This window comes from Ochlerotatus camptorhynchus, unplaced genomic scaffold (genome assembly GCF_037179485.1).
Source record: "Ochlerotatus camptorhynchus isolate MF236.1 unplaced genomic scaffold, CSIRO-AGI_Acam_v1.1 ptg000165l, whole genome shotgun sequence".
Taxonomy (NCBI): domain Eukaryota; kingdom Metazoa; phylum Arthropoda; class Insecta; order Diptera; family Culicidae; genus Ochlerotatus; species Ochlerotatus camptorhynchus.
In genome coordinates, this window is record NW_027040655.1 from 1,498,943 (window position 1) to 1,525,922 (window position 26,980).

At 39.1% G+C, this 26,980-nt stretch overlaps 3 protein-coding genes across 4 annotated transcripts in view; 1 reads left to right on the forward strand and 2 right to left on the reverse strand.

Annotated features, from left to right (window-relative positions):
* lt (vacuolar protein sorting-associated protein light) overlaps positions 1–26,980 on the reverse strand; it is a 149,861-nt gene that overhangs the window by 109,786 nt on the left and 13,095 nt on the right. The gene's annotated exons all lie outside the window — the stretch shown is intronic.
* LOC135701489 (reticulon-4-interacting protein 1 homolog, mitochondrial) lies at positions 8,136–15,034 on the reverse strand. The gene is made up of 4 exons (XM_065222294.1): positions 14,735–15,034; positions 9,306–9,517; positions 8,904–9,238; positions 8,136–8,832 (listed from the first exon to the last, which is right to left on the reverse strand). Exons 1-4 carry the CDS (start codon positions 14,997–14,999, stop codon positions 8,454–8,456), a joined length of 1,191 nt encoding a protein of 396 aa, XP_065078366.1. The 5' UTR covers positions 15,000–15,034; the 3' UTR covers positions 8,136–8,453.
* Sos (Son of sevenless) overlaps positions 21,746–26,980 on the forward strand; it is a 52,652-nt gene continuing 47,417 nt past the window's right edge. For both annotated transcript variants that reach the window (XM_065222299.1, XM_065222300.1), the window contains exon 1: positions 21,746–22,544. In XM_065222299.1, the coding sequence (XP_065078371.1) occupies positions 22,434–22,544 (111 nt within the window). In that variant the 5' untranslated portion in view covers positions 21,746–22,433. The remainder of the gene's footprint in view (positions 22,545–26,980) is intronic.

The following is a 26,980-nucleotide window of genomic DNA, read 5'->3' on the forward strand; positions in this document are numbered from 1 at the left end:
CAGTCGAAGACCACATGCTCTGGCGTTCCCTTTACGTGGCCACACTCCGCACAGGGGGTGACGCTGCGTGTCCGAACCGATGCAGATATTTTCTAAAGCAGCCGTGGCCAGACAGGAACTGCGTTAGGTAGAAGTTGACTTCTCCGTGCTTTTTATTCACCCAGGTCGAAAGAATCGGTATTAGTCTTTGTGTCCATCTACCGTTCTCCGCTGTGTTCCACTCCTATTGCCACTTATCCAACGACTCCGCTCTCACTACTCGTCTGGCTTCTCTCAGCCAGGGTGATGCCGCTGTGATGCCCATAGGAATCATGCCGGTGATAACGCATACTGCTTCCGACGAGATGGTTCTATACGCACTCAAGACTCGCATGACCATGAGCCTATTGCTCTGTTTCCTTTGGTTCTGCTTCGTTTCCAGCGCTGCAACCCCGGCTGAACCTTCATACCTCAGTATCGACGACGACACACTAGCCAGAAGACGCCTCTTGCTACTGCTGGGACCAGAGTTGTTCGGCATGATTCTAGCTATCGCGTTGATGGCCTTCGAAGCCTTCTCACAGGGGCATATTTGGCGTGGCTGTTGAAGTTTAGCGGGTCATCGATCATCACTCCCAAGTATTTCAATATACGCTTCGAAGCTATGGCGTGCTCCCCGACGCTGATTTCCCTTTACAGTTATTGACCAATAGCACTTCCGGTTTGTGGTGGGCTATCTTGCATCCAGTTACCAATAATGTTGATCGCCTCGGTTGTCAACACTTCCACATCTTCCAGCGTCTCGCATGTTACCGTCAAGACGACGTCGTCCGCAAAGCCAACGATCTCAACTCCTTTGGGCAGCTTCAGCGTTAGTACGCCGTTGTACATCCCGCTCCAGAGCGTTGGACCAAGGATGGAGCCTTGTGGAACTCCCGCTGTGATCCTAATCGATCTCTGTCTCGTAGACCAGATCCCGGTTCTGGAAGTAACTCGAATGCCTACTTGATACAATTTAAAAGAAATATATGCGATTGTCTCCGCAGGGGGAGAGAGTGAAGGTTAAGTAGCAAAATAAGAAACTGCTATATTTTTTTATATGAAACCATTATGAACAAACTATGAAAGCTACTCATTCGAATCACCTGATACGTGGATGATAATAAATGTATGTGTTTGAAAAGTAATCTGCCGAGAATCATACGACGCAAACGGCTGATTGCCTGGATTCAACAGGTTGTTTACAAGGCCGACCAATTCGGGTCCTGACACTAAATTTTATGGAATACATTTCCTATCTCCCAGGCAAGTCCTATCAGTCACCGCACCGTAGGTAATTGCATACTCTGCTCACGATACGGACACGCGGACACGCCTGTCAGAAATGGCGATTCGTCAAACCAATTCGGAAGAGGCGCGCGTTTTCCTGGCGCACGCCGCTTGCGAAAGTGATCGATTGCACCTATCCGCTCCTGCTACATGTCTTGTCACACGATGCTCTTTAGTGTAGCGGCTGTATAATGAACGTTATGATTGTATAATATTGTTTGGGCTTGTGCTGATAAGCACCGGTTATACTGCCGCTCATGGCAAGTCCGTCCAATAGCACAAATCAGCAAGCCTAGAATAACGCGTTTTAAGTTTGCTTCGTACCATTGCTTCTTATGTAATGGGACAACTAATGGATCATATCATTCGAGCAGTTTAAAACGACGTTTCCTACCACTCGAACTTTGTCGTGGAAAATATTTTGATATTTTTTCTTCTAGAACCTCGAGCAAATCACACTAAGATTATTTCACAGATTTCTGTGAAATTTTACCGAAATCTCAACTCTGAACGTTCGGTAAACAGTTCGGTGATTTTTCACAGTTTTCCTGTAATTTTTCACAGAATATCAGTGAAAAAATACAGGAACGTTTACCGGACGTTCAGCTTTTGAGATTCAGGTAAAATTCCACAGAAGTCTGTGAAATGATCTTAGTGCGTATAGGATCTTATTCATGTTCAGCTTGAACAATCTGGAATTTATTGCTTCATTTTCTTAAAATAGCTGGGTGAAGGTGTTAATTTTACTGTTTTTCAAAACCATGTAGTTGACTTCATCCAGTATTATGAAAATATTAGCAAACTGCTACCATTTCTATTGAAAAACTATTTTTTTTTCTTTTCAAAAACGCAAATGGGACCGACTTGCGATTAGCGTTCAAAGAACCTTTCATTGATTGTGGTGGTTGGTTGGTGATGCAAAATCAGCTGATCGAGAGCGTATAGGTCAGTTTGAGATTTGGTGAATGTTGACCGCATAGCTACAGGACGCCATCAAACAGTGCGAGTTGATACCGTTCGAGCCCAACCTATCACAAGTACATAGAGTGTGATGCAATTGTGCGGCTTTCTTTCGCGAAGACAATGATAACAAAAGTCATTGAAATGGAAATGTCGGTTCTCAGTGATTGACCTGTTACCAACCTGTTGCATGTATCTTTTTGGTTTTATTGCAGTCATTCGAATTGTATCGGTCAAGAGGTTATTCCTTAATAAGGCGGATTACGATTGTGAACCTAATTGTTTGGTCAATCGGTCAACTACAGAATATAACATAAAGATGTATAATTACATGAATAAGTATAGAACAGTGAATAACATAATAATGAAACACCATAGTCCATCTTTTGTGTTTCGGTACATTTTTCTACCATCCGCTTAGTTCGAGATCCTAAGCACTTACTCAAACCCATAGTCCGTATCCTTCCATTCTCCTGCACAGTAAAAAAGTTGTTGAATATTGCATCCAAACAGCTGCACAGAGGTCATTCCGCTGGTGGTGTAATATTACGTTGTACGATGTTCATCGATTTTGCGAACAAAATTACATCTATTGATGTAATATTGTATCTGCTTTTTGCTATTACATCATTATTTCATACATCAGCTTACGTTGATCGATATTACATTTTTTTGCTGTATGTTTACCAATTGTTATCCCTAACCTCGAGCAAGCCGCGGGTAATCGGGCCCCTTTCTACTAATTTTAGTTTTAAGTAATTTTGTTAAACAAAAACTGAAGTTCGGCTCGGTAAAGCTACTGCGAATGAGCCTGGATAAATAAACGAACTATAAAAAACTACCTATTTTACGAAATTCTGGGAACCACTATATCGATTTGCTATGCAATGACTGTATAGGGGAAACAGTCCTATTGTTGCGATACGTTAGAACCGTTAGAAGGTAGAAGCCTATTGTTGTGCATGGAGTTCTCCATACACAAAAATAGGCTTTTAAGGCTTCTAAAATATCGCAACAATAAGACTGTTTCCCCTATAGGGTAGAGAACTACTTCGGCCTAATAGCCCATTTTAGGCCTATCGAGCAGAAAACTTCAAATAAATCCATGATTTCAGAGTTAACAAGTCAATAATTATGCGTTTGGTACGATACTTTAGCTAATAAGCTACGGAACGAAGTCAATCAGAACGCGTGATATGAAGGTTTGCACCCATTATTCCCAAAAACAAAAGAAGCGCTCCGACTGAATCAATTTTTATCTTCATCCGATAGGTCAAAGTGAATTCATTGGCGTTTCAATGCGTTAGGTCGAGTTTAGAATCCGTAGGCTGAGTTTGGCGTCAAGAAGCAGTGTTAGACTTTTGACAATATCTCAACGATTGGTTTCTCTTTATCAAATCTTATGGTACATACGGAAAGGTAAATAAATTTGAAAGCCATCAGTGATAATAACATTCCGTTTGGTGCTAAACTGCTCTAGATTGTAAGACTAAGTGCGGGTTGTGCTTAATAACATTTTTGCCTACATACCCAACTTTGAAAATCCATAGCTTTTTAAATACTAGACCGATTTTCGATCTTTATTCTGCAAATGATAGGTATTTAAAAGAGCTGTCTAGAAAACATATGAAGCTGAAAATCAAATAAGTAATAAGTAATGTGTTTTATATATTTTTTAAAGCTCATACTATTTTACTAAACATATAAAAAAATCCAGGCAGGCGCTTTTTTTCGTTTATAGGATATTTTTGCTGAATTGCTGTGACATTCATATTCTCTGAACCACTTCGAAACTTTAAGTGCACAAATATCAGCATCTACGACACGTGCAACATTCAAATTGTTACTCCACGTTTGCTGCACTGTAGCATACATGAAGTAGTAATTTCAGGAGAAATGGGGCACCGATTTCCGAGATTTGTGTAATTGAAAATTCGAAGTGGAAGTGCCTACGTGGCGGCCATTTGTGGACTCTACAAGGAATCACCTTAAGTCTGCTGACTATCACGTGTGTTTTTATGATTTAAATGAAACATCACTCAAATGTTCGCTGCTGTCAATGGTTGCCTTTTTCATTTAAATATGATTTATTTTCTCTCCAGAGTAACTTTTGAAGAAGGCGTATTCAAAACATGGATTTTTTTTTCAAAAAATCATAACATGAAATTATTGATCTGATCAAAATGACATCTAAGAAAAAATGCAGGTAATTAAATGTTCCTTGAACAACAAATTAAAATAAAAGAAAAAAAAACTCAGTAAATTCATGGTAAAAAACATAAAACGTTGATTTTCTCAAAACACCTCCTCTTCGATTTTTTTTTTTGTAAAGAAAGTTGAAGTGATGCTCTAAAATTTGGTGAAGAGTGTAAGCTGGTAGCTTGCTTGAATTAAATTATATATTTTTTTAAATTATTATTGATTTTCAAAATATAACAAAATTAGAGAAATAATAATTTATTTTGATTATACACATAATACTTGATAAATTTGCACATACATACTTTTTTCCGAAGTCCAGCCGTTCTCAAGTTAAGAGGCAACTAACCATCCATCACTCGATTTGCATGTGCTTCTTCTTCTTGTATTCCTAAATCATTACTTTCTTAAAGTTTTGGTAAAATTCGTTGGTAGCGTGCGTCGCCGTGCCAAAACAGTCAATGCATCATAAATATCAACTGGCATGGTGAGCAAAATCTACCATATCTTTTATTCTTTTACTTTTCAATACAACAAATAAATCTAAACAAAGTAATATTAAATTTGTGACAGAAGTGTGTAGTAAATAGCGATATTTTGATTTCTATCAAGTCAAACTTGGCAAAATCCTTAAGGTGCCCCTAGTTCCCCTACAACATTATGCATTTGCTTGTCACATAAGCTAACGCCCCGCGTCCCCTCTTACAGCGTAACATAATAAGTGCAATCATCCCGACGATTCTCGTACCTTCGATTTTAGACAAGCTGATTATGCTGAACTTAGCGCTGCTATCTCCAGGGTCGACTGGCGACCAATAGAATTAGCTGACTGTGTTGACGATGCCGTCAATTACTTCAGGCAAACTATTTGCGATATCATGGCTGAATTTGTTCCTCTTTCACGACCTGCGCCGAAGCCCGCATGGTCTAATGGTCACCTGCGTCGATTGAAACGGTACAGGGCCAAAGCGTTACGAAGATACTGCCGAAATCGTTCATACATCACGAAGCAAGAGTTCAACCGTAGCAGTAATAATTATAGGAAATACAACCGATACTTGTACCGCCGATATGTGCTCCGTACACAGGCATCCCTTCGCAGGAACCCAAAGCGTTTCTGGTCGTTTGTTAACTTAAAAAAGAACGAAGTCGGTTTGCCTTTATCAGTTCATCTCGGTGAACAATCCGCCAGCTCTGAAACAGAAAAGTGTCGTCTCTTCGCTCAACATTTCATGAGTTCTTTTAATGATATGTCGGCATCACCTAACCAAGTTGGAATAGCAACCCGCGATACTCCAAGAGATGCGTTTGATTTTCGTTCATTCCAAATCGATGAGCATACTGTTGAATTGGCTATTCAAAGGTTGAAACTCTCGTATGCTGTTGGTCCGGATGGGATTCCCTCGTCCGTCCTAAAGCTGTGCTCTGAATCGCTACTCACTCCCTTGGCAAAGTTGTTCAACTTGTCTTTGCAGGAGTGCAAATTTCCTGAGGCATGGCAATTTTCGTACATGTTCCCAGTGCACAAAAAAGGTGACAAAAGGAATGTCCAGAACTACAGAGGGATCACATCGTTATGTTGCTGTTCCAAAGTGTTCGAGATTATCATCAACGAGGCACTTTTCAGTTCCTGCAAAAACTACATTTCCACGGCTCAGCATGGATTCTATCCAAAGCGGTCAGTTACGACAAACTTGACTGAATTCGTGTCACTTTGCGTTCGGACCATGGATTCTGGTGGACAAGTCGACGCCGTTTACACTGATCTGAAGGCTGCATTTGATCGAGTTGACCACTGCATATTACTGGGCAAACTTGAAAAACTTGGCGTTTCTGACTCCATGATTTCATGGTTCACGTCTTATCTCACAGACCGCTCGCTCTGCGTTAAGATTGGCGCCTCGCAATCTGAAGTATTCACGAACATCTCCGGTGTTCCACAAGGAAGTAATCTGGGACCGCTTTTGTTTTCGTTGTTTATCAATGAGCTTTCTCGTCTACTGCCACCTGGATGCCGACTATTCTACGCCGACGACGTTAAAATGTACATGATCATCAATAGCATCGCTGATTGTGAGGATTTGCAACAGATTGTGGATCATATGCAAAGCTGGTGCTCCCGTAACTACTTGACGCTTAGCATCAATAAGTGCAATGTGATATCCTTCTACCGTAAGAAGAAACCCATCAGATTTGATTATTCCATCTCCGGCCAGATTTTGGAGAGAGTTAGTCAAGTCAGAGACTTAGGAGTTACTCTTGACTGTGCATTGACGTTCAAGCCCATTACAATGACGTCCTGAACAAAGCCAACAGACAGCTTGGTTTTATATTCAAAATCTCCGAAGACTTTCGTGACCCGCTGTGCCTGCGGGCATTGTATTGTTCATTGGTCCGCTCTATTTTGGAGTTCAGTGCTGTCGTTTGGTGCCCTTATCAGGCCTGCTGGATTGCAAGGTTTGAGAGTGTACAAAGGAAGTTTGTTCGTTACGCGCTACGTCATCTACCCTGGCGTGATGCATCTAACTTGCCTTCATACGGGGACCGCTGCCGCCTGCTTGGGATTGATACCCTGGAAACAAGACGACGTAATGCTCAAGCTGTCTTTGCCGCTAAGATTATTATCGGTGAAATTGACTCCCCACAACTACTTCGGCAGCTCTACTTCTACGCACCTGAGAGAGTAATGAGACAACGTAACTTCGTTCATCTTGCGACTCGTAACCGACAGTATGGGATGAATGAGCCTATCCGCGCCGTGGCTAATGCGTTTAATGATGCTTATGCTTGCTTCGATTTTAATGTACCGTTAACTGTTTTTATCAGAAGAATGTCCTGAATGTATAGATTGACTAAGCATCCTTTTAAACTTAGATTATTCATTAAGACAACCAAAAGTCAGATGAATTAAGATTATAATAAATAAATAAATCCCTCAAATAAGGAAATGTTCCCTATTTGAGGAAGAAGGAATATGGCGAGACTATGAAAAATAGCTCAATCCTCATTAATTCTTTTTCTTTTCTTTATTTACGTCGGTCTCTGTTCCGCAATCTAGTGCTAATCACCGACGGACATCGATTGCCATCCATTGAGAACAATCGAATGTGCAGGAAGGCAGCTTCCACACCTCCGTAGGATATCGCACCCATTCAGCACACATGGGCCGGGACCAACGGCTTTACTTCCCTTTCGAAGGAAGAAGTGACCAGAGATCTGTATGCCTCAGAAAAATCCACCGACTTCGGCTAGGATTGAACCCAGTCCCATTGGGGTGAGAAAGCAGTCACGTTTACCACTATAGTATACACCACCGGCACCGGCTGCCAATAATTCTTTTATTACTGGAAAAATACAAATCATAGTATTTTACAACAATTCAAAATTCCATCGTGACTTTCGTGTCGCTAGCCGTAAAATATGTCCCCTATGCGCTTTTAACACACAGTTAGTTTTCTCCGTATTTTCCGCAAGGTCACATTTGTCGCGAGAGCAAAAAAAAAGCAACGCAAAATTATAAGTAAACACTCACTTTCAACGCAACACGTTTACACCGTCGGATTGACCGATGACCATGTGTAATGATCCGAACGAACATTAGTTTTGACGTCAGAAAACGTGATAGATGATTATAAAAGCAAATCGATCGAACAACGGGTGATGGCGCGCAGCTAATCAGCGTTTGATATTTTTGCTCTTATGGACATCTAGAAGTCACATTGAGCTTGTTGAAGGTACCCGCGCAAACCTCGTCCGTAGATGCACCTCAGGTTGTACCGATTACGTTTTGCACAGATAAGGAAATCTAGGCACTTTCCTTGTGCAAAGGACTTTGATTGAGTGTTGTGTAACAGTTTTATTTGTAAAATTTTCAGATCTGAGGACATTGGTAGGTTTGATTTGCGATGTATTATTAATAGGATTTTATTTCGATAATGCACGTAAAATATAACAGTAACCATACAACTACATCTTTATTCGTCTTTTCAGTTGTAATCTATCACAATTTTTCCCCTCAGGTGTTTTTCTTCCACACGAGCATACGCATCCGATGTACGATCAAATTGAAATACTTTCTCGATTATGGGCAACAGCTTTCCCTTTTCAACCAACTTCTGCAGGTATGCGATGCCTTGCGGAGCCGGAACAAAATAGCCCCATTTTACCAGTCCATTCTGCGCAGTAACCGAAGCCATATTATTGCGAACCATGCTGATGGCATTCTGATACATACCGGTGGCAAATCCATTATCATCTATATTCTTCAGAACAGGTGAATTGAACGTGATGTACTGTTCGAACCTCCACGGTACAGTCGTAGCGTATTCTGTTCCTTTCCCGGCGCAATCCAGGACTATGTCAAATCTATAATATGCAAAAGAATTATTAGAAGTTGATTGTTAAAATAGAATAGTAAATCGCAGTTTTAGCCTTACTTTCCAGCATGTGATAAATTCTGTACATGAGCAGGATCAGTGTAATCGAATATGTAATCGACGCCCAGATTTTGCACCATTTCCATGGCGTCTGTTGAACACGTTGCGTACACTTCAACACCTTCGGCCAGTAACATCTGTACTGCCAATGTTCCTACGCCACCTGCCGACCCAAGAACCAGCACCTTTTTACCTCGTCCACCGCCGACCGGTGAAATCGCACCGATCAAATTGCCTAGCTGCCCCGTTAGGTATAACCCAGACCATGCTGTCAGACCTGCATACAGCACTGCACTGGCATCAACTTTGGTGAGATTTTCCGGTTTCTTTGAAAGCTAAAAATTCAAAAACATCGGCATTTTGAATACGGAGCTGAAACATTAATACTAGTAAGATATTTACGCAATATCGGTCCACTACAACGTAGTCTGCATGAGAGCCTTGCTGCTGAACAGGACAAACGCCCCACACCTCATCTCCAACATCCAAATCACGACTAGATACGCCTAGACCTTTCTGAACAATTTCTCCGCAGAAATCCCGACCCAGCGTTAACGGAAATTCGATATTGATTTCGGATCGCATTCTGTTCAGTACTGCTGCTCCGTAACCCTCTATAAGTAGAAAACCAGATAGCATAAGCTTGTAGTATGTAGATTGATTATGCTGATTATATGTTAATTCTATAGGTAGTATCGATGCGTTTTCACGCAACAATATTTTTTAGGAATCCCGGCAAAACCTCGATCATCGTCATCATGGTCCACATTAATCTTCTTCTAGTACCAACATTCTAGTACCAATCACCGACCGACATCGATTGCCATCCATTGACGGCAATCGAATGTGCAGGAAGGCAGCTTCCACACCTGCGTAGGATATCGCACCCATTCAACACACATGGGCCGGGACAAACGGCTTTACTTCCCTTCCGAAGGAAGACGTGACCAGAGATTTGTATGCCTCAGAAAAATCCCACTGACCTCGGCTGGTACTGACCCCAGAAACATTGGGGTGATAAGCTGTAACGCTTACCACTAAATAACCGGCACCAGTATCCACATTAATTTGGAATCTTCGTGGCGGATTTCACTGGGTATTCAAAATAAATACATGTTCACATGACAGAATGTTGATGGTATTTGAAAGGCATTTTTGTACTAATAAATTACGAACAGTAATTTAATATGTATGTTATAAGTTTAATTTGGTTTTGTTTCAAGTAATTATAGACATTTTTTTATATTATATTGAATATACAATGTATTCATCTATGTAGTAAGATGTTAAAAGTAGATATTGAACAAAATGACGAAATAAACGAAATAAACCGCCGTTTGTTTTGAGGATATCAAGAGGAAGTTTTCATTACTCCGAAAGAAACAAAGGTAAACAAAATCGAGCTATCAGTGTCAATCGATGCTCCTGCTATTACACTATCCAGCTTTCCATGCTCGGTAATGGCGGCCTGTTTGTATGAATAAATGTATCCTTCACTGTGCTTTTTGACACTAACTGGAGGGCGTATGTTGTTCCATTTTCTTCTGTTCCTGGGAGAGGGAAAGGGAAGGGGTTGAAATTCGAACATCCAGATAGTGTCAAAAAGCACAGTGAAGGATACATTTATTCATACAAACAGGCTGCCATTACCGAGCATGGAAAGCTGGATATACTGTCCGAATATAGGATCACCTCCTATTTTTAAATTTATTTACCAGTCAACTTGCTTTTTGACGTAATCACCTTCCGATCAAAATATGTTTCGATGTTACTTAATTCACCCGATTTCTATGGAGATGCCGCTTGTCTTAAGTAACAGAGTAGAGAAACCCATGAAAAGTGTACATTCGTCGTTTCGCTTTCTCATTATTAATATGAATAAATTGAACTGTTTGTTGCTAAGATGATTTCGGTGGTCCTGAAATGATGAACGGGCAGTATGTAAGTAGACGTGATTGATAATTCCCCGAATATCATGTTAAATACACTTTGACTTAAGGGGGGAGTACACTTTGATTTTTCAAAAAAAAATGCATTTTTTTTTTGGCTTAAAATGTTCTTTGGGATGTATACTTTAATTTAGAAAAGACTCCAAGTCCGCCAGAATATTCCTTACCGCTTTACGAAGCGATTTCCGAAAACATGTACCGGCGCGCTGAGAGAGCAATTTTATCTTTAAACGCGTTTATCTCGAAACGGAGTCTTTCAAACTGGCGTGGGAAATAACTCTAACCAGTTATCATCAAATTTGGATATCGCCTAGGTTTTCTTGTTCAGAATTAAATTCTGCTTAGAAATACGTATCCACATTTTCGATTTTGTAAAAAATGCATTTTTAATCCACGATTTTGTAAGCATTTTTAGGGTCAAAAAATGGACTTTTTTTTCCTAAGGCCACAACTTTTGAAAAAATTAATTTAAAAAAAAATCGGAATACGTATTTCTAACCCAAATTTCATTAATAATCAGGATTTTTGTTCGATTTATGTTCCAGAATCACATGGAAAGGAGTATTTTCTCACGCCGTTTTCCGACTTCCGCGCATGGATGCCCGCGCGACCTGGTGCACCGGCCACGGGGAGACGCCAATCGAGTTCAAAAAAATACAAATTGTAGTTCGAAGGATGACTAATAAATGGGTTATAACATATTTGCCCTCCCTGAGTGTTTTATTGCTTAAAAAAATTAACGAAAATGCCTTACTTTTTGGACGTTCAAAGTGTACTACCCCCTTAAGTAACATTATGGGGCCACCAAACGACGCACGGAGGGGTATTTGTTCTACACTAGCAGGCCAAAAGTCGATTTCTCAAAATAAGCCAAAACAGATTCTGAATGCATGCATTGTATACTTCAGAGATAGGGTAACATTGCCCTGTACTCATTATTTCTTTTTCTAAACTGACCGCGTTGTGGCATCAGTTCAAACTTGCCTGTTGTTGAATCGTGTTGGTTTGTTAGAAAAAATCGTTCCGCAGTGCCATTGTTTTCGTGTCTCTACTTGTTGTTGGGATAATCACATTAATTTGCAAAAATGGATAGTGATCAAGCAGGTAATGAAATATATATTCCACATGACAACAGCTGATTTCACTTAGTTTTGACTTCGTAGAAGCAGTTTATGAAAATATTGTCTTCAAGTGCTATTTAAACTATAAAATAAATGTATCGTGATAAAAGAGTTGACTTATCCTGTAATATCCTGTAAAGCCGTATATGAGGCATTATTTGTACATATGTATAGAAGATTATAGCAAAAAATCAGCTGCGATTATTTGCGATCTTTCGAGATATTGGAAAATGAAGATGGCCTGTCCATATAGGTGAATTTATCAAAAAAAGTACACAAATACAGTTATAGACATTTTCATTCATTATACATCGGTCAAGGCGGCAACCTTGGCGGTCAAGGCCTTGTTTTGGGAGCGGGAAGGGGGGGGGGGGGGGGTTGCCTTTCAGGTATATTTTTCTTGTTTCATAATTCCATCAGGTGCGTATGGATATGGATTCTGATACGAGCGTGTTCCACAGTTGAGAATAGTTTGTGGATCCAATGCAAACATAGTTTGGCAAAACCCAACTCCATCTTCACCTCGCTACTGTGGCCTAATCCACATTAGGTTTATCAAGGAATCATTTGAGGTAATTAATGAAGATCAGATATATTAAAATGCAATTAATTCGCTACGTTTAACAAAAGTTACATTAAATGGCAAGCACTTCACTATTAGACATACTTTTATCCTCACTATGGTTGATGGAAAAGTGTGTAATGCAGCAGCTGAAACACCAACGATGAAATGTTATGTATGTGGCGCAAGTTCAGAGGAATTCAATAATCTTGGTGTTAAAAAGGAAATTAACACAGATTCTCTTAAATTCAGATTTTTCATGCCAAGATTCGTATTTTCGAATCAATTTTACATCTTTCTTACAATTTGCCGATTAAAAAATGGTTAGCTGGCAATGAAAAGCAAATCGCAAAAGAAAGAAAAGATCACATTTAAGAAAACTTCAGAAAGAAATTGGGACTACTTGTGGATTTTCCAAAACCAGGCTTTGGAAATTCGGATGGCAACACTAGTCTAAGATTATTTGTTGATCCGGAAACCACTGCTCATATAACAGGTGTTGATTTTAATTTGATCTACCAGCTTAAAGTTAAATTGGAAACACCAGCTAGTGGTTTTAAAATTGATACGTTTGAAACATTTACTCAAGAAACGGCGGCGATATACGTTCGACTGTATTAATGGTATCCGATAACTCAAATTCTGCATTAAATTTTAATCCACAGTTATAGAACATGCACTGCTACCAATAGGGCAGTTGTCAGAAGAAGCTATACAACATGGATGTACTGAATAGACTTAGTTCTTAGTGTTTAGTTCTGATCCTGAAATCACAGGTAAACAACGTGAAAGTAAATAAATATGTTTTTAGGATTAATAAAAATCCCGCGAAAAAAGTCAAGGGTTTTGACGACAGCAACGTTGCAAATGTTACTCACAGAGGACTTCATGCAAGAAAGCGAAGATCGGCTGGAAGAAACATATGAAACATATGAAAATTCGAAGTGGCAAGGCAAAATAAACCAAATAGCGGCCATTTGTGGATTCCATCGACTTTCACATTAAATCTCAAATCTAAATATAAATATCTTGTTCTTTTTTAGCTGAACTTATTTTATAATGACTGATTGTAAAACTTAAAAAAAAACTTTAATATTTTATTTTGTTATAGATTTTTACACCTGCAGCCAAAAAAATAACATCATAGGTGGATTTTCATGTAAATTAGCCAACTTTTATGTAATTTTGTTTTGTTATATTCAATTAAGCTAATATTGTTATGCAGAACCAAACTATGGTGAATTTTGTGTGTACGAAAAATAATTTAATATAATCTTGAAATGTTTCGAATATCAAAAACGCTATTATTTTAAATATTTATAACCATATCGCCATTTTTTCAGGAGTTTCAAGAAGTTTGGCTTTTGTTCACGCAAAATCCAGCATATTTGTGGTTCTGTGCCATATTTTCAGCTTAATTGATCATAACAGAACAAAGTTACAACATGCCAAATTCTGCAAGTTTGTAAGCAAAGTTCGGCCTTTCGTGCTTTTTTAATTGACTGCAGGTGTAAGTGTATTTTTATATTTTTTTATTTAAAGTATTATTATTTCCCAACATTTCATCTTTTGACGGTAACTAAATCCGAACAATACTCAACGACTTACAAGTTAAAAAAAACATCATTATAACATGACCCTCCCCCCCCCCCCTCCAAAACATGACTCCACCCTTTATTTACCAAAAAAAAATTATTATCCTTGAATAATAAGATGTTTGTGACAAGTTAGAGTGGTTAAATATTTTTGGCCAGCTAGAATTAATAAATACCCCACTGTGCGACGTATGATAACTTTTGACTCAAAAACCAGTATTTTTTAGCATGAAAGCTAGCGATCTACTTTGTATGATTAAAACCCTGCTTACTATGTTAAACATTGCTATCACTATGAGATTATATGTGTTTAATTGGAAATAGGAATAAAGTTTGCGGTCATCAAAAAATATATATTTTTTACGGATCGGTGCGAATGTTACTTTCGACATAATGAAAATTTGCTCTTGATAATTAAATTTATTAAATTTTATTTATTTCTATGTTTTGATAGCGTGAAATATTTCAAATAAAAACTTTCTAAATATGCGAGCATCCCTAGTTTTTAAACTTGGCACCCACACCAGTGAGGAATGAAGCTACTATTTGTGGATTGTCTTTGAATACCTAATATTAAAAATAATAAAAGAAAAATATTACTTACTAATCATTGCAACATCAATTGGATTTACGGATGAAGCCGTCACCTTGACCAGCAGTTGATTTGGTGATGTTATGATCGGCATCTTCAGATTGTCGCTGTATTCAACTTCATCCAGACTGCCGTACGAATGTATCTGCCAGCCACACATTTTGCTGATGGGACGAACCTTTCTGCTGCAGGATTGAGCTCCGGCTGGAGCCGTGGACATGTAACGTGAACCAGCTAGGTGTTGAACCACGGTGCGGATGCATTGTTTGGTAAGCATCTTGTGTATATACGTGATATTAAACTGATTAAAAACTTCGTATACGGAAGGACCAGCACGAATGAAAGACGTAAGAATAATAATAATAATATCAGGTTTTGCCAAGTGTAAATAGAAAGTTAACTGACGTTTCAGATACCAAGTTGAGTGTTGCTAGTATATATTTTCATATTCGAAAGCAACCAGAGAAACACGGTAACTTTTTTTTTTGTATTTTGCATTTTTAACTGGACTCTTTTAAAATGCGGAATGGCTAATAAAAGTGCCCTTTTACGTTGTATCGTCTTGATGTCTTCTGCGCACTTCGATATGAGCTAACGAATAAGTGCTTTCAAAGACGCCAAAACGGTTCAATTTAAAAGCGCCTTTTTATTAGCGTTTCCACACTTTTCATCGCACTTAAGGTGAAATTTTCAAAAATTAAAAAGCAGTTCAAAACCAAAATTACGTTCTTGAAAATGTGTTCATTGTATTGTGCTTGCCTAGCAGAACTCTGTGAACACATTTTCACCCACAATGGTTTGCATGATACACCCGGACACATCTTTAAGCTCTTTCTTATGGTTATTTTATTAGGGATGGTATTCATCGAATATAAATCAGATACAATTATTGGAAGTAAGTAGTGAAAGCACCTCGGAAAGCACCTGGGTACGTGTCTACAGCAGCCATCGAGAACATTGATGACAGCTGCCAGTATGAGTGTGTATGAGTGCGTGGGAGTGAGATACTGACGAAGCATAAATTGCTGATGTGTGTACAATTTATGTTTGTTGACTAGTCTATTGTAACTTGTACATAAAGACGCACGTAGAACGTAATCCACGGTTGTTATTTTTTCTTCGTTATCACACGACTCCCGGGACGGGTGTTTATTGTTCGGTAGTTCGGTTTGGATAAATTACATCCATTGATGTGTACATCGTCCAATATACCTGGTGCAATTTCTGTGTACATACACACAAAGAATTATCGTTGATACAATTAAAAAAAAAACATTGGTAGAATTAAAAGTTTGCGTTGGTTCTTTTTGGTAGAAAGTCTTTTGCATTCAAAACAAAAGTCAGCCAACTGTCAATTCAAAAGTTAGCCGCACCTTATTTTTAAAAGTAGAAACTTTCAAACCGAATTGTACTACTGTCAAAATAAAAACATGGCAGTTTTTAATTTGAAAGCAGATTGTTTCTAATCCACTACATACTTTTGGCGGGAAAGTGTGATATAGTTAAAAAGATATGGTCTATTTTGAATCTACATCAAAAATGTTTTTAGCATGAAAACGTTTACTTTTAGATGAAATACTTAAATCTTTTAAATAGAAAGCACAGACAAACAGACATAACACTCGCAAGTTGTTCATCGAACAAGCATTTAACGGTAACTTTAAAAGTATCGTAGTTGGTAGTACCGCCACCTGTGGCGCGCGTAGTCAGTTCCCTTGCGTTTGACGTTTACACACTACCGCCATCTGTTCAGCGTACTACCCACCACAGTGTACTCAACAGATGGCGGTAATGCTTTAGCGACGATGTTTTACAGTGAGAAATATTCAATGTCTTATGTCTGTTTGTCTGTGTAGAAAGGTTATGTATTCAAAATAAATGTTTATAATATCAAGCGAAAAGTATAGCAGTACGAAAATGAAAAGTTTTCTCAAATATCACTTTTAAAATGAATGTTTACCTAGGGGCATCCCACTCTAAACTTTGTATTTCTCGCGTTCTACACAGAAAGTCCTTACTGATATCTAAGATACCTAGAAATATTTAAAAATACTTAAGAAATATTTAGCGTTAGTTTATTACCATCTAGGTTACCACGGGTTGCTATACAAATTTAATTTGTTTGTTTATCTAATATCGTCTAGCATTTTTCAGCAAATATTTTTAATGTACCCATTCTTTGCAAGAAATTCAATCATTATAATGCCTTACATGAAGTGACGGAATGTTATCCCGATTATGGCTTCTATTTAGAGAACAAATTGAATGATGCCACGCTGCAAGCACTCAAACATTTCACGTTATGGTCTAACTCTGTCTAGCTGACAGTCGTGGGAATCTTCCATCCGTTCCTCGTTGATTTTAATTCCATTATTTAGGTGAAAATTAGGCTATTGACAGTGTGACATTAACTGAAGTAATTTAGGCTGATCGGAGCTGAATTAGAAGTTGTGGAGGCTTTCCACACCATTCGCACCTTACTTTAGCATCCCGAGAATCATATCTCATAGCTTCCCGCCGAATATGTTTATCTAAAAGTTGAGAATAATTTCCAGTATTTGGAACCTTCGACGCTCTTATTCTAAACCATCGATTTTCAACATGGAGTTCGCGAACCCACAATGAACGGAAAGCACATAAAAGGAATTAGGCGATGTAGACCGAGGTGGGACAAACAAGCTAATGAAGTGTTCTTTTTATTGTGAGAATTGCATAAATTATTATTTCTCAATATTAAAATGTGTTTCCCCCCTTGACAAACTTGTCAGACTTCTTATTCATCGAGTCATCTGGTTGCCTCTATAGAACATAATAGTAATGAAGCGAATGTTTTGCAATCCTCAATCATCATCAGAAACCTAAAAGCACGAAATCAATGTAGAGTTTTTAAAAAACCATTGAATCCTAGTAGGATAGTAGGATCTTAACTTTCTCGCTAGTACGGCGTAATCCAGCAATGTATGCTCCTCAAATAGTGGCACTATGGGGAGGTCCACCATCCCAACGAATAGTTCCTGCTGCAGCATCTGTCAATGGTACGCTTCACTATCGTGGTTCACTAGCAAATGAGCAGCATAGCTTCGGTTTATTTGATCTGCTTGAGCATTGTCTAGAACTCATACAATTCTCATATGAAGGAACATTTTGGTCGAAGACCTTGGTGATTTGATGGGACAGGTCAGAATAATTCCAGTTTCACGTCCTTTAATGCCTTCGAAATCTTAATGTTTAGTAACGCATGGAACAGTCAGTTAGAATAAATCAGCAATTCGAATCGGATGATTGAAAACAGTCCAATGAATATTCTGCCTGCGGTTAGCTGAATTTTTTTTTACTTTGTTACACTATTTCATAGCTGAAATTAAAATACTTACGCATTAGTTAACATGATTACACGTATCATTCAAATTAAAACAGGGTAAAATTAGTATCAATTCCACTAAATTCGAGACGAAAAGTCATAAATCGTCCTAGTTTAAACAACAAACAACTATACTAGCAACCGGTCACTACGATGAAAATTATCCAGGATTGAAAATACTTAAAAATATTTAAGAATACTTATGACAGATTTAAAAATATTCAATTGATATTAGAACTAAAGTTTAGAGTGGGATGCCCCTAGATGTTTACTATAATTAAAATAATTTTTAAATCTTTCATTTAAAAAATTGGATATTATTGATATCACTATTCTTGTTTTCAAAATTAATGTTTATGGATCTTAAAAAGTTGAGCTGAGCCTAGGACGTGTGACTCTATACACACAAAATTAATCGTTAATAGAATTGAAAAAAAAAAACATTGGTAGAATTAAAAGCTTGCATTGGTTCTTAAAGAGCTTTCAATATAAAAATGTGTTACCTTTCAAATCAAATGTTTCCCTCCAATATACCTGGTTGCAGCAGTTACGATGTAATATTCAACAACTTTTTTTTCTGTTTAGACGTAACTACGTCCAGTATGTCCCCAAGGAATTTTGATTTTTTATTGGCTCAGTCCCAAGCTGCCTAACATATCTGAAACATAATATTTCTTCGCATCCTTATTTGTTTTGACGTTATACACGGCCAATTGGGTTCTTTAGAGGTATTGAGGTAATTGCCGAGGTACACTCAGGTCTTTTTTACACGGGGATATCGAGGGGGGCGACACATCTAAATCTCAATTCTAGATGCTCAAAGCGAATAAATCTTCGAAAAATCTTCTTTCATTTCTCGCATCTACTTGCATCGCGCATCATGTTTTTGCAGGAAATCTTCAAAATCGTGATAAATCTTTTTTTCTATCTGCTCAGCGTACGCGCAGCTAGCCACAGCAAAACACAATATTTCCTGCATCGAAGATAGAGTCGTCCCCCTCGTTTAAAAAAAAAACGGATTTTGATGCCATTTGTAATTATAGTATAGACCAGGGGGTAAGTCACTCTGCCACCTTGTGCTAAACACATCTAAAACATTCTTCGACATACTCAAACACCCTTCAATCCCTATGAAAACATTTTTTCAATCTTTTTTGGCAGCACTGCCTAGAGCCAAGAATGTTTACATATTCGTGTGATGCTTTTTTTTTTGCATTTTTCTTAAGTAGAGATCACCCTCGATCCAGCAATCGGTAGGATCCCACAGAAATCGGATCGGGACATGGACTCGGGAATCCCGCAATTGGGGATAGCTCAACATTATAAAAACAGAGCATTTCAGCCTCTAATAAGCTAGATTATTCGTAACTATATGAAGAAATGAACGGATAATAATCATCCAGTCAATGATTGACCGATGGCTGTAGAAAGATATTTCTAATTTGGTAGTCATTCCATATACGCACTACCAAATAAGAGAAATCTGGCCTACAGCCAGCGATTAATTCTTGCAGGACGAGTCTAGGGGGCACGATAATGAAGGTTACGACAGTTACGAAGAAAAAGCTGGTTATGTATATTTTCTGTGTATGCCAGAACTAGCACTACTTGAAAAAAATCCATTCCCGTATTCGTGAACTACTATGAAATATGCACCGGTTCCCGTTCACTAAGTATATTAAGACATCAAACGACGAAATGCGTGCTTCTTGGGTGGCATAGTTGGAATCCTCCCAATCTCCATGCTACTGGTCATATTCGAATCGATCCTTACTCCATGTCTTCTCACGAGAAGGTCACTACTCGTTCCGACTCATTCCGCGGGTAATGGGTTGTCGGCTGTAATATCCGATGTATTCTTTGACGTCCCGGTCATATCAAAGCAGGATCTAACGTCTCCAGGTAGTTGGTAGTCATGAAGACAATTCTCGCCTCCGTTCGATTAACAAACCATTGATTCAAGCCCTCGAATGCTGCCTTTTGCACGCGATAATAACGTGACGTCCCTGGCGGCGTCTATGTGTTCTAGTCGTATGATCAACAAAGAAAATCTCAGTGACATTCACTACCCTTCTCGATACGCTCATACCAACAATCAATACGAAACTAACGATTTTAAATTGGCTCACTACTTGGGTAGCCTATTGGTCCCAAGCAAACGATTAACGTACCCCATTCTAGTCAAAATTCTAGTACTACACAATGTTTGTTTTGATTCGCTATGAAAGTTTGACAGATAAAATGAGGGGTTAGTGGATTTTCCTATGTTCGAGGGGTGAATCGATTAGCTTGGGACCTAGCTTGGGACCGAAGATAGTACCAGAGGTGAGTCAAAAATTCGAGCACGTTTCTTCGGGAGCTACTACCATAGAGGTAACTCTAAGACCACTGGGTCCCGAAGAAAATCATTATTATTTTTGGCTCACTCAGTACCAGAACAACGGTCCCAAGCAGTCCCAAGCTATTTCACTCACCCCTGCATGTTCTGCATGAATCCACACACCCCTGATGTTATCTGTCAAACTTTCATAGCGAATCAAAACAAACATAGTGTAGTAATAGAATTTCAACTAGAATAGGGTACGTTAATCGTTTGCTTGGGACCAATAGGCTACTAAAGTGGTGAGCCAATTTAAAATCGTTAGTTTCGTATTGATTGTTGCTACTACTGTGTTACCTGACTTATAACGAATATACGTTGTATACGAGTACCCCGAATACAACGTATAGTTCGTCTAATTTTACATTGCAAATGTTATGCAAAATTAGACGAGTCATACGTTGTATTCGGGGAACTTGTATATAACGTATACTCGTTGTAAGTCAGGTAACACAGTAGTCTTAGAGTTACCTCTATGCTCATACCTTCTTGCAATATTTTGAAGTATACGTTTTTGTCCCGTCCAAACACAGACAGCTGTTCCGTTTACCACGGTATTCCCGCGTGCAAATCCAGTGTGTGTTGTTCTCTGGCTCGGTCCACCATGATCCACGTTCATCCGTATCGCAGCATATTCGGCTGGAGTAGTCTGAAAATTCATTGTTTATTGTCATCCTTACTCCAATCAACAGCAAACACATCGCATTGGAATCAGCTGTTATAGATGTAGTGGTTGCCACAAAACATTATTTTTCACTCAACGTGTTGACAACTATGTTGACACGCTGAAACACCTTCCGACACCCAAAAACACCACAGAAACACAAAAAGCACGGACACAAGGTGACAGAGTGACTTACCCCCTGGTATGACTTTATGAGTGTACACTTTCATCTCCTCATCTATCGTATAAAATGAACACTTTAAGTCTGATATTTGTCATTAAGCATCTCCAACTATGTAAACCGTTAACTTCACGCATGCAGTAATAGAAACATAATTGATTAAAGTAAAAAAAATATGATTTATTGAAAAGTTAATTGACAGCGGACCAGCCTAATGTTGTAGCATAAAACACCTAGTTTGCTTTTGACACTTTTAGGTTTTATGTTGCGTTTCGGCCCCTGATGATGCATGCCAGATTGTGCGGCTGTCAAACGGAATAATATTGTGAGTGAGTGCGAAAGAGATAGCATTGGTTTTGCCTAGTTTCGCATCAAGTGGTAGTAGTAGTAGTAATAGTAGACATCAAAAGAGAGCATAAGCAGCAGACAGGAAAAAATTAAAAGATGGAAGAGAAGTTTGCTCGGTTTAGAAGAAGAATGTTTGTGTAATTTTCGCGAAAAAGGCTGCCTTCTCGGACGACATTGTGCAAGTGCATTACGGTGAGGCCATTCCGGGGCCGAAATTATTGGAAAAGGTCAAATCGGTGTTCTTTTTAGTGCGTTGAAAATCCGTCATCCATCTCGGAATCTGAATCGCACCAGCAGCCAGCCAGCCAGCAAGAAGCAGAACCAGAGTGCGCAGAAGAAGAAGGCGAAAAATTGGTGTTTTAGGAGGAAATAAGAAAAAGGCATCCATTGCCTGTAAAGAGTGTGATTATTATTTTGCTTGGGATTTGCAAAGTCTTCTCTTTGATCATTGGTGAAAATAGTGAAAATCCTAGTGCGAAATATGCATAACATGGTGATTACGATTAGCCCCAGCTAGAGAATAAGAGTGCTTCCTCTGTACAAGTGCAAAGTGATGGAAAATTGGAGGAACCCTCCATTGTCCCTTTCTTCTACTGGCCGTAGTCGTCGTCGTCGTCGGATGTGTTTGTGTTCTTTGCTTATTTCCACCGCTGCTGCTACTCTTCATCATCATCATCAGCACTAGCGACGACGACTGTTTTGTTTTAAAGAGCAGCTCCTCATCCGAGAAAAAGGAAGAAAAAGCTGCAAACAGGAGTAGAAGCTGCTATCTGTAATATGTTCGCTGGCGGCCAGCATGTATCGATCACGGATGCGACAGATTACGACTTTGAAAAAGCGGAAAATGCAGCCAAATGGAAAGGTGTTTTCATAACATCACTCAGAAAGGTGAGCTCCTATGGGTGTTCTTCTCCTGCCATCCTACCTACTCAGGCCATATAGTCGATAAGTATTCCGCCCTTATTGTCCCTAGTTAGCCTTTTCTGGATGACTTTTGCATGTTTATTTTGCGTATTGCTGCTGGTCCTACCTATTACTAACTTGACAGTAGCAGCAGCTTAGCACATTGAAGATTTATTTTGGGAGAAATCAAATTATTTGCCATCCTCATCGATGGAAGTCGTTGTTCATTGACTTTCTATCTCACCCCTCGATGATAATAATACAAACCACCAAGTTAATTTAACTTCGACCGACACTCAGAAGCACAAGTTAGATTTTTTTTATGATTCATCTATTGTAGTCAGTGTCGATACGGATGCTTTTGCGTAAATTGTGATAGACACATCTATCAGTCATAATCCTGTGCACTGGCAATGCTTCATATATATGGACTATATTTACACTGTTTTAGGCTTGTAATTGTAATACATCCATGCCTTTCACGCCAAAGTCACGAGTTCAAATCTCATTTCCGGATAAGTCACGAATGACCCAATAGTGTTAAAGTGACTATAATAGCAAAACAAATTATTTTCTCTATCGTGTCAAGTGGAACTTCACGCCTGTTAATCATTTGCAAACTTGTTCTTCAAGAACTTTCATCGTTGTTTATTGAGATCCTATTCGTATACCATTTTTTGCATTCGCATATTGTGTGGCGTATACTCTTTGTCCACAGTCAACGAGAACATGTTCAACCCGAAATTATCCTCGTCTGGACCGGGATCTGGACCGGCGATTGCCAGTTGAAAATAATTTTGCCAAATTTCTATCGACCTGCTGGATTTCTTTGTTGAGGTTCCGCTGCCAAGAGTCCCTGGGTCTGCCTCTGCTGCGATATTTGGTCGGATTCAAATCTAGCTTGCAGATTCCAATTTATTTTATGCTACAGCTTATTCAATCCACTGGGCAGTGAAGGGGTGGTTGGTTCAATCCCCCCTCGAGCCGTAAGATTCATATAAAATTATGTTTTTATGCTAAATGTTCGTCAACTTTTGTACTTTTTTTTACAATCATCCCTCTCTTACTCAATCTCTCCCTAATTCGAAAATCCTGGATACTTCGACCATTCTTCCCATACAAATTTCAAAAATTTACCTTCCCTGACTAGATGGTTCCTTCAGTATCAAGTAGGTAGGAGACTTGACTCAATTTGTCAATTTAAGCGCTTGTTGATTATTTCAGGCATAACATTTTATAACGGCACAAAAAACATTTGTAAACATCATCGGATAGGGGCAACAATCACCTTTCCGAAAGTGGTATTGGTTTGCGTGGGCGTACTTTAGTTCACGTGTAAAGGGCCTTAGAAAGTTTGTTTACAAATGCTTTTGTGCCGTTATCAAATGTTATGCCTGATTTTATAAATAAAAAAAAAATCGAAATTGAAATAATTATTGTTTGTTCAAGATCCCCAATGTTCTTAGTAGTTTCAACATGCAAGAGAAAGTATTTTCTTTCAAATTCTCGGTTCTTCTGGCTTATTCTAGCTACATCCGAAGTTTCTTCCGATTAAATTTGAAATATTCTTCAGACTTGCCCGGAATTTCAACACTCAATTTCAATTTTCGCCTGAAATTCATTCCATCTCTCCGCAAAAAAAAAACAGTTTTATTAAGATGTTTCTTAAAACTTCCACCCAGTGCTGATATAAGCACTGGTTGACTGCAGAACAATTGAAAAGTTCGGATTCCCTTTTGAAACTGTTCGAACATATGATTATAATTCGCTTTGAATTCTTCTGGAATTATCCTTGAAATTGACTTGGAGGATAGACACGATCCCCCTAAAATTTTCTTCAGAATCACATAGGGATTCTCCTCGAACTTTTTTTTCACAACTCCCATGGAACTATTCTAAGAATTACCTAGGAATTCAATTCAGAACTGCCTTTCTTCTCCCCAGAAATCTTAGAACTCCCTTAGAATATTTACCAGAATTTTGTAGTAATTCTTCTCGGTATTCTCTTGTATAAACATTTTAACTCCTTTTAAATTCTCGTAAAAATTCCATAGTTAGGTATTGTTTTACTTGTATGAGCCTTGAATATACTCTTCTCGCGAAACCTTGAAAACTTTCCAGGACCAAACAAATGTATTTTGTTTTCTGGGATCTTGCATACTGGGGCAAAAAACTCATGAATTCCATAAAGCATGACATATGAACCTGAATAATTTAGCTTTCATAAGACGCTTATGAATTCCATAAGCGTGACTTGTGAACGATTATCGCACTATACGAGGTGGTTCTTATATGCAAATCTGACTTACCTTACCAGGCCTTGTCCTCTGCTGTCCGAAGAAGTCGTCTCCACTCTACTCGATCCATGACCACACGTCGTCAGCCTCGTAGTCCGCTGGTCGCCTTCTACTTGGTCGATCCACCTTGCCCGCTGCGCGCCTCTTCTTCTTGTTCCTGTTGGGACGCTTTCTAGAACCATTTTCACTGGGTCGTGGACGATGGATAGTTCTCCCAGCAGCTGGTGGAATTCGTGGTTCATTCGCCTCCTCCACGTTCCGTTATCCATCTGCACTCCACCGTAGATGGTACGCAACACCTTCCGTTCGAGAACCAAGGGCGCGTTGGTCCTCCACGAACATAGCCCAGGTCTCGTGGCCGTAGAGGACCACCGGTCTAATCAGGGTCTTGTAGATAGTCAACTTCGTGTGGTGGCGAATTTTATTCGATCGGAGCGTCTTCCGGAGTCCAAAGTCCAAATTTCTCTGCTGGTATCATTTTCGGCGGTCACCAGTGAGCCAAAATACACGAACTCGTCGACCACCTCGATTTCGTCTTCGATGCGTTTATGGCAAGTCCAATCCGCCTAGCTTCAGCCTTCAGTCTGATGTACGTTTCCGCCATCGTCTCAAAGTTCCGTGCCATGATGTCGATGTCATGCGAAGCTAAGAAGCTGGATGGACTTCCTGAAGATCGTACCACCCGTGTCTATCCCAACTCTTATGATCACATCTTCCAACGCGGTGTTTAACGAAAGTCCATAACTTTGCCGTAACCCCCTTTCACACTGGGCCAGAAATGCAATCTAGCGGAGCAAATTAATAACTCCGAAACGAAGAATTTTCGCGACTTGGTGTCTTGGGCAAAGTTTCTCATCATAATAAGAACCATCTATTGACATAAACAAATAGTTCAAAACTCTTCCGCAAAGATGGCGCCACAATCTAACTTATTTCTCTGATGATTTGGAGACTTAATGTCTACGGCAAAGTTGTTTGCCGTGACAAAATAAACAACTCTTTTGAAGACGTAAAATTTCCACAGCCTACTGATTCCGAGTTATATGGAGTTAAAGAAAAAAATGTCAAAAATATGCTTTTTTCTTTCTGTTTCGTTTTTTTTTTGCTGACAACCATATAATCTTATATTTTTCTCTTACGCAAATGCATTAAATAAATAACTTTTGTAAAGAAAAATACTGGTTTAAGCTTCAAATTTTAAAGATATTGTTGAAAAACCGAAAAAACAACATTTTTTTAACTTTAATATCTCCCAAAGCGCAAAAAATCGCAACCTGACATTTTCAGCAAAAATTAAGCAATACTAGATAAACAAAATATCAAAATTTGAGAGAGGTATATTTTGGTGTTTTTGAGATTTCATCATTTTAGTGGAGCGTGTATTTTTTTCTATAACTTTTATGGCGTTTTTAAGACTTGACGACATAGGCAAAGTTGTTTATCTTAATAAAATAAACAACTCTTCTGAAGAAGTCAAAACTCCACAGCCATCACATCATCTTGAAGGTTGAATTCGCGGCATTTCTGCAGAACTTGCCGAATCACGAAAATTTGATCCATGGTAGTGTGGGCACCCATGAATCCCGCCTGGTATTGCCCCACGAACTCTCTTGCAAATGGTGACAGGGGGCGGCATAGAATTTGGGAGAGTACCTTGTAGGCGGCACTCAGCAGAGTGATCGCGGGGTAGTTGTAGCAATCCAACTTGCCGCGCTTTTTATAGATTGGGTATACGATACCTTCCATCCACTCCTCTGGTAATATCTCCTCCTTACATATCATAGCAATTACTCTGGGCAGCGCTCTAGCCAGTGCTTCACCACCGTATTTTAATAGCTCACTTGGTAGTTGATCTACACCAGTTGCTTTGTTGTTCTTCAACCGACCGATCTCCTCTTCAACTTCTTGAAGATCAGGGGCCGCTAGCCTGTCGTGTTCTGCGCGTGCTCCAAGGTCTGTTGCCGTGCCACCTTCGTTTTCTGCTGCTTCACCGTTGAGGTACTCGTCATAGTACTGTTTCCACCCCTCAATGACCTCACACTCGTTCGTGAGAAGGTTACCGTTCAAGTCCTTGCACATATCGGCATGCGGCACGTAGCCTTTGCGCGAACTATTTAGCTTATC

What these genes read in the sequence shown, in the direction of transcription:
- LOC135701489 (XM_065222294.1), bottom strand. Translation starts at nt 14,999, where the DNA reads ATGCTTACCAAACAATGCATCCGCACCGTGGTTCAACACCTAGCTGGT. An exon ending in AATTGATGTTGCAATGATTA is followed by an intron (nt 9,518 to 14,734) that starts GTAAGTAATATT and finishes TTCTACTTATAG; the next exon opens with AGGGTTACGGAGCAGCAGTA. An exon ending in TTGTAGTGGACCGATATTGC is followed by an intron (nt 9,239 to 9,305) that starts GTAAATATCTTA and finishes TTGAATTTTTAG; the next exon opens with CTTTCAAAGAAACCGGAAAA.